Source organism: Lipophrys pholis (assembly GCF_963383615.2).
Source record: "Lipophrys pholis genome assembly, chromosome: 14".
Classification (NCBI taxonomy): Eukaryota; Metazoa; Chordata; class Actinopteri; order Blenniiformes; family Blenniidae; genus Lipophrys; species Lipophrys pholis.
Genome location: NC_137633.1, coordinates 14038836 through 14053353, shown reverse-complemented (window position 1 = coordinate 14053353; position 14518 = coordinate 14038836). Strand labels below are relative to the sequence as shown.

Sequence of the window (14518 nt, the reverse complement as noted above, 5' to 3'; positions counted from 1 at the left end):
GAATAAGTGAGTATGTAAGAAATCGGCGAGGCCTGCAGAGTGCCAAGGTCACTGGGTTTGTGAGGAGAGCTGGCTCACGCTGCCCACAGAGAGTATACCTTGCCAGTTTGAGTGGGCTCCAGCTCCAGGATTGCTGGAGCTCAGTTCCACTCCAGCCGGGGCTCAAATCCTTCCTTTGCCCTCCAGATGGACAACAAAAACCCCGTTTAGCTGACTTATCGATCCACCACAGTGCCCCTCCCAGCACCGACTCTCCCCTCTTCAGGTTTATTAACAACAGGAGATCTCCTTGTGTGCACAACTTTAGTTTCACTCTGATTACGACTTTTGATTCTTTTTGCACAGAGTCCAATCTTTCGGAGTTCAAATGTTTATGAATATGTGTCACATGTCACCTTTCACTTTAGATACTTAACCATGAATATATCCAAATAAAGGAAAGTCTTTTTTCACTATTACAGCATAGTTCACACTTTGTTTTTGTTGTTTTTGGAGGGGGGGGGGGATTTGTGGTTGTCAAACTCAGAATAAAACCACGAGTGACATCATGTACAAACAAGATGATTCAAATGAGGTTTTTCTGTGCAATAAGCCCAAATAAATCAGAACGATCTGCTGGAAATGGCATCGTCTCTGTGTTTGTCTGCTTGCGTTGACTATGGAGTGATTAGATGTCACAGTCTATAAATTGGAGAAGCATTTAGTTTCACTACTAATCAACCAAATCCACAAAAAAACTTCAAATAGTCTTCAAAGTCAGTGAAAACAGCTCTACTTTTTGCCTCTTCTGAAAGCATGTGACTCCAGCTTTAATGTTTGCATCAATTATTGTTTTAATTAAAATATTTGCATGCTTCCCCACCGGCAAGCCTTAGTTCCACGTAATTAAATGGGACAAAAATCCTCTGTTTGGGAATCATATGATGCCTCCGTTTGGGGAGTTTTTGCGATACATTTGTCAAAACACCAAAAAGAAGAATAAGTTAGAGCTGTTTTGGAAAAACAAGATAGGAGGTAGATCTTTCTTCTATCAAGGCTCCTCTGACATATTTTCATCTCACGGTCAGGATCCAATTTGCTATCTGCTAATGGCTCATGTCATTCTGAAGCATTTTCTTAGTTATGCTGCTATAGGTTTAGTCGGGCGCATTTGAGTTTCTCTCCTCGTTTAGCGATCAAATACATTTATATGTCAACATTGCATATCTGTCTTTGGCAGGAGCTTTATGGGTTTCTCTCCTGCAGCTGCTCATCTCTCAACTTCCTGTATGAATCTGTGGCTCCAGAGATGAAAGTTCAACATCTTTTACATCCATCAGCACACAACATGGTGACTATTTTTAGATGCGTGTGTTTGTTGTTCTTTGCCCTGTTCTCTTCTTGTTTTATGATTCCTCCAAGCCAACTCTTCTTCTTTTCTGGTTCTCACAGACGTTTACTCTCCTCTCAACTGTTGTCTATGCTTTGCTCACATGGATTTTTTATTTTTTTTTATCCTCCCAATATTTTACTTGAACGTTAAAAGCCGTGACATGACAGTGTGGTAATTTGCACTGCATGGACTGAAATTGACGGGAATGTCAGTGAAACAAGAAGAAATAGTTACGACTTGGCTGAGAGTGCACGGGGTGATGAAGCAGACTCAGAGCAGCAAAACATGTTACATCGATGGTGTTGTGTTTTTTTTAAGTTGTTGGCTCAAAGATCAGAAATATAGTAAAAATGTACTTCAAAGAGGTTGTTCTCTACTTCTGTGTGCTGACTCAGTTTCAGAATTGACACTTCTTTCCTGAAAAAGTACTCTGATACTCCTATCACGTGTTTTTCTCATAAACGTAACACCAATCATATTTTCAAGAGCACAGAAGTAGAGCTTACACTCATACTGTATATTAGTCATTCCGTTTCCAGCAGGACCGTCCAAACACAGACAAGATTCAGTAGCATGTCACACATGCATAATAAGACCAAACCACTAATAAAAGTTCTTCTTGAAGAAAGGAGGAGAAGCTCTAAATCTAGATTATCGACAAGTCTACAGCCATAATATCAAAATAAATACAAGCGCCTCAAATATGAATAGAATCATAAGAGGGCTGAGTAAACAATGATATTGAATATTTTCAGTTTTACGTTTCTTCCTGTGTTCTACATATTATTCTTGCTTCATTGCGAGTGTCACTTGTTCAAGTCTGGGTTTACAGGGTCACCATGTGCACATGACGGTTTTCTCTGGATTATCCAGCGGTTGGTGGCGAGTGACGGCAAAGTTTTCTAGTTACAAAAGACAGATTTACACCTGCATCAAACAGGGTTGCCGGTTTCGTATATTGTTTTTTTGTTTTTTTACTTTAAAAGTGACAAAGCTGGAAGCTCAGATCAGATGAATACAAAGAGCAGAACAAAATAAGAGTTCTGGGCTCGACGCCATTCACCTGGCAGGCCTGAGGCGGGCGAGGTAGCCACAACAGAGACCTGCAAGCTCCCGGCACAGGCTGGTTGCCAGGAGATGAGTGGCTCCTCCCCTCAATTTATTTACTGCACTCCTCATCAAGGTCACAGTCGGTGTGTCTGTCTCTGGGAGATGGGCAGGGGAGGCGTGTGGCTGAGAGGAAGGACTAAAAACGGAGCACGTTAATCTGCATGCATGTTGTGTTTTCGTCAGTTTAGATTGGGAGGAGGACGAAGAGATATATTCAATCCCCGCCGGTGCAGATTCACTCCAATAAAATCGAAACTTACATTATAGGAATCTGCAGGGTTTGCGTTACAATGTGAATTTAATTATATGTCAGATTAAGTGTTTTACCCTTTCTCAAGAAAATATGTCAACCATCATCATTATCTAAGTTCAGTTGTTTAAATTCTCTTGCTCGCCTCTGCATCTTAAGTCCATCCATCTTCCACACACGGCTTTGTCAAATTTACAGCTGTAGAGCTGATCCCAGCTTTCAATTAGTCAAAGCCGGGTTACATCCTGGACGTTTCGCCAGCCCATCACAAGGGCAAACACATTTTTTTGGAGTGTGGGACAAAACCAGAGAATCCAGAAAACCCCATCCGTCCATAGGGAGATCATGCAAACATTCGTGAAGTGAAACCATCAACATTATATCTGTGCTGGTTGAGCTGTGCAGATTTCCTACACAGTGCAGCAACGTGAATTTTACACTTTTTTAAGCCCGAGTGTTACTATTCCTGGCAGCGGCAGCGTGTGTGAGAGAGCAGCAGCGCAGATCCACTCAGTCTAACATCCATTTAGAGCTCATTAATCCACATCTTGCGCTCGTCACATTTCCTGCTCGATCCACAGAGGGCTGACGAAAAGACAACAAAAGAACCGCCGGCCCAGAACTCACATTTCGTCGGACGCTCCAGTTTCCGCCTCCCTCGCTTCTTGTGCGGCGTCATCAAGCTCTCCTCCTTGTCCTTCTCCGAGTCCGGCTCGTTCCGGCTGGGCAGGAATCCGTTCTCCTGAGAAGGACTGGGGCTCCGGCCCTGGGAGCTGTCCTCCACCCAGCAGGAGGACGGGTCTCTGGGGATGCCGTTCTCCACTTCCCTCTTCTCCTGTTTGAGGAAGCAGCCATCGGGCATCCTGTCTCTGCGGCCGCCCATGTCTCCGTTGTGGACCGGTGCCATGGACAGCCTCCCCACCCCGGCGAAGCTGTTGCCCACGCTCATGTTGTCTTTGAACGAGCCACAGCCCTCGACCTGCGGGCAGCGGGAGAAGAGGTGGAAACGTTAACGTCCTGACAACCTATCAGCCTCAGAGATTATTGTTGCTGTAGAAGTACGTTTCCACTTTGATGTTTCGAACGTGTACAACAGCGCCGTGGCTGTCAGCCATCATGAAATACTACTGGACATACTGGAGATGGCTGTGAAATAAACAGGACCTTTCGTGCTTTGCAACAAATCACCCAGCACGCTTGAAAAAAAAGGTCATCTGAGCATGCAGACAATAAAACAGCTGGCACTATCAACGAGAGGATAAGCCCGTTTTAAGCCTCCGCTGGCTAAATGGGCTTTTTCAAAGAAAATGTGAATTAACCTATTTATCCAGTTAATACTTGACAAGCTAAATTCCATGTTTTAAGTCTCCTCCGCTCTATCTGGACAGAATCAGCCGCGCAACTCACTTCTGCACTTATTAGTGAGTGAATTATGGCATTTCCCTTTCAGCTCTGTAAAACTAGAGTTGTAAACTTCAAAGGCGAGCCTGTAAATCTGCAGTATAGCCATTAAGTTGCGAGCCCGAGGAAGGGATTGCATTACAGTTCATCAGGTACACGAGTGGGCTTCCTGTAGCCGTGCATTCATCATTACAACAGCACAGAAATATGTGTGGAATGTTGGCTGTTTGACAACGGAGGAGTCTTTCCCTCCGTCCAGTTCGAAACGCCCAGTTGAACTATTTCATTCTTTACAGAGGATAAACTCACACTGAGCTTACATAAAGCTTCGCTTGTCGACACTCGGCTCTCACACCTCAAAAAAAAAAAGAAAAAGGAACAACCAACTGCCTTAAAAGACCAGGAAAAAACTTCAAAGTGTTTGATGAAATGTGATAGTGTTTCTACTGCAGCCTAAAAATAGCCATAAAAAAAAAAAAACCCACACTTTGTCAGACAATCCCATTACAGGGTCACTTGGAGCAGAGTGGAGCGTGTCTCTCCAGATCAGATTGTCAGCACTGATGAGAGAATCACTAAAGCTTTCATCTTCAGATGTGAGTGCGGCAGTTTGCGTTTAAAGAAGGCGGCAATAAAGCCTGAGGAAGGCATCAGATATTTAACAAACACGATCAAGTTTCAGAAGCTCCGGGGTCAAATTTGTAATCCGATTCCTGCAGAATAACTGAGAAGAAAAACATAATGGGAATCATTCTTTTACGTGACCCGCAGTCTGTGTATTTAATGCAAATGATCTGGAACAGGCATGGAGGATAAAGTCATATGAAAGTTGGCACCGCGCTGTAGTAGAGAGGAATGAAGCCAAAGTTGGATGTGAAACATTGTTCACAGGCCGCGGAGCTGGAGATGACTTCACTGGTGTCGCAACTGAGAACAAATTAACTGTAAACTTAATAATTGCACTCGTAGAAAGAGCAGCTCTCCAGTAAATCTGTTTCACACAGTGAACGAAAACAACAAACCCACGGCTTATTAACAGTCCGACTCATATTCATATCTGCCAAAAAGACACGACTGTGTGTTTTGACAAATACTCCCAACCCATGTAAGTAAGCAGACACGAACAGAACCTCACCTCACACACACACACACACACACACACACACACACACACACACACACCCACCTGTCACTGCGGGAATTACGCAACAGATCAGTGGCCCAGTGAACTAGATGTGGCCCCTGCCAGGGGTCAAAGGTCAGAGTTGCTAAATTGGCAGCTCAGACAGGCAGACAGAGGTCAACAACAAAGCACTAACTGCCAACTCTCTGCAGCACTGCAACACACTGACACCAACATATTACTCACTATGGAGATAAGCATAATGACATAAAGGGTCATTAATGGTGTTTCTTTAAAAGACAGCCTCGTATATTTTTCTGTCAGGCTGCAGGCAGGTTGCTGTAGAATCTTCCTAAAGCTGTTTTGCTGATAAATTATCAGAGTCAGTAAGCGATGGAAAGCATTATCAGATTGTTGTTTCTCTCCGTTCTGTAGGGCTAAAAATTCACTGTGTTTGGTTTTGAATTTGTCTTCAGGAAACAAGAAAGACAAATATAAATGGCAATTCCTTCATTGTCTGAATATTTAGCACGTACTTATCTATTCAATCTTTTCCTCTGATTGCAACAAAATTGCCCTTAAAAATAAATAAAGTAGCTTAATCCAGGAACTGTGAAGAACGTTAAGTGTTCACGCTGCTATTTGAACATCTCTGAGCGCCATCTTCACGATTTGATTTGAGTTTAAAGATAACGTCTGTGATTCTGATTTATGACCCATTTGAATGATTGAGGAGCTTCATGGCAGTGTAGTGGTTAGCATTCTCGAGTTGCAACGACCCTCGGTTCGAGCCTGGGCCCCAGGGCCTTTCTGTTTGCAGGTCCTATGTTCTCCTCATACATGTTTCCTCCCATCATCTACTTTAAGTCAATTGGTTTTCGCTTTTTCACTAAATTGACAACCAAGTTCTGACCAGGAATATTATTAACGCTGCACACTCATGTCTGAACTCGGTTCTATTTATGATTTCCTATCAATAAACCTGTGAATCAAGATAGCAATCTGTAAGTTTCAACAACACGGACCAACGGCGACTGTAATTAAAAAAGTAATACTACTAAATACACTGTTTAGCGTTCCGTCTTTTATAGAAAACACAAGCTTGAACTCATCCCCAGTGCATTCGTCTATTGTGGTTACAACAACAAATAGGCTTAAGATACTCTGTCCGTTCCCCTTCCCCCTTCCGTCTTCACTCGCAGGTTGATAATTACCACAAAAAACGAGAAACCTAAATCACTCGCATGCCAGACTGCGACGGCCTGATTGTCTCATATAACGCCAGCAGTCAAACACCTATGTGACTGGAGCGCCTGAGGTCGAGCCCTCGCAGCTGTGAAAACAGTCGCGGAGGCGCCCCGATTCCGAGCAAAGCTTTTCTTTATCAGTTATTGATACCACCCTCTCGGACGCTTTTAAACACACTGACACCAATCCTCCAGCGTATCGCCGCCCCCTATCCCAGGCAGTATATATCATCTGTAAATATTTTTCCAATCCTCGTTTTTGGTTTGTCGAATCACACCCAAAATTAATTAACATGCTTTTAAGAAGAGGCTTATGCAAATGATAACATCTCAAGGAAAGTAAATAATCAGATACATGAAGGCCCAGGAGTCATTACGAAAACAGGGCTTTTAACTACAAAGGGGATCACAAACAGATTACAAATGGCGTCGGTGTTGCGTCTGCTTGCAACCGCAAAATGTGGTGGAGGCTTTGTTATGTTTATTTATGAAGTGCATGAAGGTCCAGCAGGTTAACACGTTTCTCACGGCTACAACAACACCTGGGATTTTAGTAAATGAGTGGGAAAATCTTCCATGTGTAAAGTTATTTTAGTTTCACAGTAAGACATGACGAAAAGGCTTTTTGGGACTAGTACTTATATCCAAGTACTTATAAGTAGAATATAGGGCACTAGTTGCTCTCTAATGATCACTAATGAAAAAGGGATTGAATAAGACACTTCTTTATAAATATGTAAGATATGTATTTATATGTACAATGCCATACAAATAGACATAATGAAGGATCACATCTATTAAATGTTTTATATCATATTCAGAAATTCTTTCTCGGTTGATTGGAGACGTTTAGACTGTATGCAAAGTGTCTAGTTAGCAGTTTTCTACAAATCCAGTTCTTGACTCTTCAACAAATTGCTATACTTCTGATTCACCTAATTAAACTACACTCCTTCCAAAGATTTTCTTTTGTGCTAATTTTATGCTTCAATAGAGCCTCTTTTGGTCTCACTAAATATAGTCTCAAGCCACTGCAAATATATTCAATAACAATATAACATAAGCTTCTATATGTAGTTTTGCTAAACATACTAAAACTGCATTTTATTTAAAATAAACTTTAAGCACTAAGGATTAACCACAGAAGTGTTCAGGAATATTTCAGTCTGTCTTCTAAACATACATCAAAATCCTATGAAGTAAAAAGGAAGGGAGATAATCTGCAGCCATTTGTGAAAATAACTTTAAACTCTTATGAGGAGTACATCAAAAGTGTTCTTTTTAGGTCCGTCCACAATGAATTGTTTTCTGTGCATGCAACTTGAAAAGAATAATGGTTTATTCAAATGTCAGTTGGTTAAATTTACAGTGAGCCATCCAGCTTCGGAGCTGCAGGCTGCACAGACCGGGCCTGAATGAACTGGATAGTGAGAAACGCCAAGAGCTGATCTGTTGGCTCAAGGAACTCACCTGGAAACAACTATCGGACTACTATTTCTGGCATCGCCGCTGCTGTTGGTTTAAATTCCTATCTCACTTGTTAAAGTCTTTATCTAAAGATGAACCATCTCTCACTCAAAGCTGTGTCTCCGTACAGGAAATGAAAGAAACTCTGTGTTCCCAATAGTGGAATTAAAGGGGCAATGTAGAATATTTCTGTTTCTTGTAACGTACATAAAATATAAACGATGAGCACAATGAGACCAACAACAGCCCTGATGCCAACTCAAAGACATACTGCTGGTATAACTCAGTGATTATTTTACGAGAAGAGACTGAGACTGTGTTTTAGTCAATTTGGCAAATGTTTCATGTCTCCTGCACTTCCTGATTCAAGCTGAGCAGGTGAGAGTTTAGAGGCTTGTTCAGGGACCCAAACCACAAACCTCCAGTTGAAAGGAAACAATACTTAAACATTAGTTGTGTTTCACTCAAGGTTGAGTCCATATATATAATCAATACTAAGACAACATTGATGAAAACTAATAGAATTGCATGAAGAATGGAGAGACTTTGTTCTTGTACACATGTCAAATCAACGCTCACCGGAAACTGCTTGCGCTTCCTTCCCAGCTTGCCGACTTTGCAAGAGGCACTACTTTTAGTCGACTTCTCCGCCACCATTAGGTCCATGTCCAGTATTGTGCTCTCACCCTGTGAAGAGGAAGACAAATGTCAAGTTTGCTGCATGAGCCGTGAACACATGAAAGACGCGCTGCATCTTTCTACGTGATAATGTCTCCATTTGCACTTAGAGAGAGGTGAGCAGCTATTTCAGTGGGACCAGCAATGCAGCGGGAGTGACACCAGATCTGCAGGATCCACTTAGAATTACCAATCAGTGAGACACTTGAACGTCGCGGACGAGTGCAGCCAGTGCTCAAGTGTTTTTTTGGGTGAGTGGACAATGAGATAGATAGAAATTGAATGACACGTCCCTTTGAACTGGGCTGAAGTGAAAGCTCTGCGGACGCAGCGCTGACCTTCCACAGACAATCCCCTCTTGACACCGCTACAAAGACGCTGACCGGCCCCCACCTTCTCCCGCGGCAATTTCCCTTTGATTAATATAACTGTCTTCTCCCAAGAACAAAGAGGCATGTCGGCCACCACCGAGTACCCCTGGGGTTGATGAGAGAAAAGATGATCCTAATGTAGATGCTTTGAGTTTCAATATTGACTGAATAGGACCACCAGCTCCAGGTCTGAATGCAAATGAGCCGGCAAGGCCGTTCCTGACAGCTGCAGTGGGGAAGGGGGGGGGGCTTATTAAATTCCTCCAGTATTCAATGTGAGATTCCCGAGAAGATAAATGGGCTCTGGGCTCCGCAAGGAACTCTGCGATCACCTCCCTCTGGTGACATGTTGTTTGGCACATTTATTTTCAGCTCAGAGGCGGTGGTGTGGCGTAACCTGAGCAAACATTACTACATGACTTTGTCTTTATGTGACGGGGACAATTTAATACACTTTAGTGTCGGTGTAAGGTGAGGAAAACGCATTCCAGATTTAAGGCAGAGAGTGTCCTGGTGTAAAGCAGGACTTCCAAATGACCTAAAAGCAAACCAAAACATTTTAATCACACTAGATAATCCACAACAGATGGATTTATTCATTTAACTATCTGCCTAATTGAGCCGCTGCCAATTTGTCTTATCTTTTCTTAATTGAGGCAAACACGCTTTAAATTGTAAAACCATATAGACACTGTGTGAAAATGTCTATTTAGACAACAGCAGCACATGTATTCTGGCCTGTTTTATTTAAAGTAGAACTCAATCTCAGGCCAATAAGTGACTTAATGGTTTAACTTTTAGCCGATGATTAAAGATATTCTGGACCCTGAAGAACAGCAGTTAAGACCAGAGGGTTTATTTAGTATTAATGATTCTCCTCAGCTATCAATTAGTTACTTTTCTCTTCTCTGTTTGGGCAATTCATTAGCTTCTTCGTGTTAATCTGAAAAACGCTGCAAAAGCCCATCCTCCTATTTTAAATCGAACGAGATCGTATCAAAACCACACATCTGATTTAAACACTCATTAGATTATTTGGCACAGGCTACAACATAATGAAGCTTCCTTTATGTGAAGTGTTGAACTAAAGGTTGAAAGACACATCGAGCAAGATTTTGGAGTTGATTCTAAAGCAGATTCAGATTTAATAAGAGACATTAAATATCTTGTAGTTTTATTCGGCAAAGCGTGACGGGTTGCCATTAACTGTTTATCAAGCAACTTATTGCTTAAAATGTAAAGATGTGCCGCAGCCACCTCGTGTATATTATACAACATCCCTAAAAGAGTCCGAAAATAGAAATATCTAGAGCCACAATTGTGCCATGGATAAAGATCCTGGGATTATAGTGCTGTCTGTAATCCAGCAGATTCTGACCTGATCGAATCCTGACAGGATAAAGCAAGATAATACTTTAAGATGACGTTTGGGAAACACACAAAAAAAGCAAACGCAAAATGTCATAAAAGATGTTTTTAAAGTGATGGTTATTAAATAACCTCAAAAGGGCAAAGGCGTTAATAAAATATAGGCAGTGATTCCGAAAGGTCAGACCATGGCCTGAGAGTTTGCTGTGCAAATGGAATAGCTCCATCAACCACTAGTATCCCAGGGGGAGAAACTCATTTACATCAAAAATTAAAGCTATTAGTGTAAGTGATGCTTTGATTAATGACATGGGGGTTATAATTGATGAAAATGGCTTCAAAAACTGGGGGGGGAAATGTATTCAACAATGAATTTACATTGGTTATGGTTCCAAAAGGTTGTTTTAAATGTAGATATCAATCGTCGGGAGAGTGTTTTTTTGCAGATGGTTCCAGCTCATTGTGCGATCGCTAATAAAGAGTGCCTGGTGCTTTAGCTTTTCCTTACCAGGGCTGCAGAATTTGCATAGATAATAGCAGGTTTTGGGAGCAGCCTGGTGTGCAGCCTCATTTGGGAACCACTTACATGGATGACACAATTCAGTGGTGCCTGGCTATCGCTGCAGAAACAGCCCACTGCGCTCTCACGCACACATAAACACACACGCATATAAACACATGCCATTTTCACTCACAGATTCACCCTAATGTTTTCTAAGGAAAAATAAAATAAAAAATTCCTAAATATGATTTGCCTGGATTGAACCCGACCACATTGTCAATATCCCTGCACTATTTCCGTCTGGGGAGACAGTTATTTAAAGGCGATGTCTGTTGCCAGGCAACAGGACGAGGGGCAGTACTGTGTAATGGGAACATAGAGGAAGAGGACAGATCCCCCCAGTAAAAGAGCTGTGGAGCCATTCCATTTCCAACTCAACCTACGGCAGCCAACGCCCACGTCACCAACCACCATTACACCAGCAGAGTGTCACATAATACAGCTGCGCCTCTCAGCAGCCTCCACATAGCTGCTGCTGCTACTGCCTCCGCCGCCACCGAGGTGATGCTGCAGCTGTAATTATGAGGCCGTCTGCGTCGCGAAAGGTGACACGGCACTTCAGACGCTGTCAGATTCCCCGGGGGAAAATCAAACATTTGCTCAATAAACAGAAGCAACCAACGTGAGACCGCGTCCACTCCAGTAAGCCATTGAACTGCAGAGATAAGTGAGGCATTATAGCCTGACCGAAAGATTAACTCCATTCATGAAACTGCAGAAGGATTTTAATTGGCTTTAGCCTGAAGTGACTCCACAAACACTAAACCACATTCCAACCATTTCAAATCTAATAAACCCATGGAGTGACAGTGATTGAACTAGAAATGCTGTAATTTGACCTGAAATCCCCCTTCAGACGTGCATATACTCGCCCACATACTCCTTGCACATTTTCTAAAGAAAATAAAAACAGGCACGCTGTTCTGCATCATCACTAGGTGACATTAGGAGTCGGTAAAACAGTGGTTACGCTACCAAGGTAAGAAATTCTTAAAGATTCTCAGTTTGCATCACATGACTACTGACACTCAATCACACCAATTGCAACGATCATTGGCACAGCGACCTGGGGTAAATGACTCGCCTGTAGACACATATAAAGACAGAGATGGAACTCGAGCCAGCTTCAGAGGAGTTTCAATTCCATGAATTTCAGAGACACGTGTTTCTTACCATTCTGTTTCCAGGTGAGTCAGTGAAGTCTGAGCCTTTGAAGGCAGTGGCGTTGGTGTTGGTGACAGTGTTGGACGGCATCTTTGAGGAACTTGTGGAGCTTATGAGGTGGTGTCTTATAATGGGGTGGAGTTGATGTGGGAAGTTTCCGGTGAAAATAAAATCAAAACGTGGGGGAGGGGGGGGGATAAAGAAATGAGTGATGATCCCTCTTCTCTCAGCTCTCCTGGAAGACAAACACAAACAAGCAATCAGATCCCTCAGACATTACAGTTGAGGTTTTAATTGGTGCTCTGATGGGGGGGGGGGGGGGGGGGGGCTGTCCTCCTGCATGCAGGAGTGAGCAGCTTTCGTGCATTCTGCACCGTGCAGCGTCACCTCTGACACACTGTGCATATTTCCTCAAATCGTCTCGGTTTTCTCTGAGCATCACGCTTTCTCTTCGTCGAGTGCACGTTCTGTGGCTATAGGACCCGCGGAGGCTTCTATAGATACTGTATGGCTACTATAGCCTGCAGGCCTTCTTTTTTTTTTACGCCACATGGATGTACAGTGAGATTATGAAGCAGTCGACACGAAATGGGCGCAAAGGTGCGCGTAATTACGCAAATGTTACGGCGTGGGTTGAAATAGTACGCACATGTCCTCTGTTAAGGCATTAATATTTAATTTTCACCTTGTATTATCTGGGTTCAAGTTGCTTCAGCGGGTCTGCCACGCGCCAACAGCCGAGACACACTGTTGAACTCGTGGAAATGTTAAAAAAAAAAAAAAGAAAAAAAAAATATCCTAATCGCATGTTTTTAATTTAAGTTAAAGGTCCATGACAGTCGGTTGACATGGGTTTGAAATGATTCATTATGCAGCCTGGATTGAGTCCTGCCACGTAATTGCAGGCAACATCCAGGCTGTTTAATCTTGAGAAAATAATTTATTATAAGGCCACACAGGCGCTCGGTGTCACCGCGTCTCTCCACGCGTATCAGCCCACAATCAGGTCACACGCGCTCATTACTCCCGTCGGTTGACACGATTTCAGCGGCGACGCGTTGAAATTGCAAAGTTTCAGACGTCTTTTGCAGGAGGGGAAGACTGTGGCTCTTCTTTTTTTTTTTTTTTTGTCTTTTACAGGCCACGGCTACTGAAGGATAAACCCCCGTTATTTCTCTTTAATGGGGGCCAGTTGTTTCAAGGAGCCGCGACGAAGCCGCTCCGGTGCTGCTCATTCCGGTCAAGTTCACATCTCTACGTCCAATCAGCACATCTGCACACACACACACACACACACACACACACACTCACACACACACACACAAAATCAAACCCCTAAATCGCTATTTCCCCGTTTCCATCGAGCGCCTTCCGCTCTCTGGGCTTTCGCGTCTTTTTCTTTTTTTTTTTTTTTTAGATAAAGGTTACCCTTCCTGCGCGCTTTACCAGTACCGGGTTAAACGGATTTTAAATACGCGAATCGCCGTGTGATCGTTTCCCGATTTTCCTTTTTTTCCTTCCCCCCCCAGGCCTGACCCTTTTTTTGTCTTGCTTGCTCCCGGAGCCTCCTTCCTCTTCTCTCCCCGTCCTCCACCTCCCCAGCCGGCCAGCTCTCTTCCAGATGCGCCGCTCGGTTCTCACTGCAGGGGCCTGCAGAGCGGCGGGGCTGCGCGCGCTGCCACCGGGTCCTAAACACAGCCGGATCAATACGCTCCGTCCACAACTCACTGTAGGGGGGGCGGAGGTTAACTTTAACCTACTGTCCGGACATTTCTGAGATTACGTTTTCTGTTTCACAGTGTTTATTTCCAAATGTCTCTTTTTAAAGGAATCCGGTTTGATATTGCAGGGGAGGACATCGGTTTGAAGCAGGGGTGTCAAACATGAGGTCCACGGGCCAAAACCGGGCCGCCAGAGCATCCAATGCAGGGTCGATTACTTTTGCTTTAGTTTTCACAGATGCACACACGGGCAAACTTGATATTACAGATGATATCACTGAATAGCTGCAGCATGTGTGCCTGTAACAATCAATTTAATGATAGATTAGATAGATGGATGGACAGGAAGTAAGCCATTCTATTTCTAAGGGCTGACATGCTTTTTCGGGTGATCCCATCATAAGTGTGAACAGGCACCAAAGCACGTTCACTCAGTCCACTTCCGGTGGTGGTCATGGCACACATCCAACCACAAAGGCTTGATGGTGTTTTCAGGTCATTTTTTTGGGCTACTTGTTGTTTCATAAGCATTTTTTTTAAAATGCTAATAACATTTTACGTAATCCATTTTTATTAACATGAAAAATCATACAACACTCCTGAGTAGGCTCACAATTTGAGGTAATATTCAAACCATTTATTTTCAATATTTTAGCCAATTCTTTTTTTTTTTTCCTATCAGCT

General features: G+C 43.1%; 1 protein-coding gene across 4 annotated transcripts in view; it reads right to left on the bottom strand.

Annotated features, from left to right (window-relative positions):
- Nucleotides 1–13765, bottom strand: part of dnmt3ab (DNA (cytosine-5-)-methyltransferase 3 alpha b) — a 36608-nt gene extending 22843 nt beyond the window's left edge. For all 4 annotated transcript variants that reach the window (XM_080479942.1, XM_080479944.1, XM_080479943.1 and 1 more), the window contains exons 1-4: nt 13650–13765; nt 12123–12348; nt 8550–8657; nt 3360–3711 (exon numbers count right to left, since the gene is read on the bottom strand). In XM_080479942.1, the coding sequence (XP_080336068.1) occupies nt 3360–3711; nt 8550–8657; nt 12123–12203 (541 nt within the window). In that variant the 5' untranslated portion in view covers nt 12204–12348; nt 13650–13765. The remainder of the gene's footprint in view (nt 1–3359; nt 3712–8549; nt 8658–12122; nt 12349–13649) is intronic.
- Between the last annotated feature and the right edge of the window lie 753 nt (nt 13766–14518).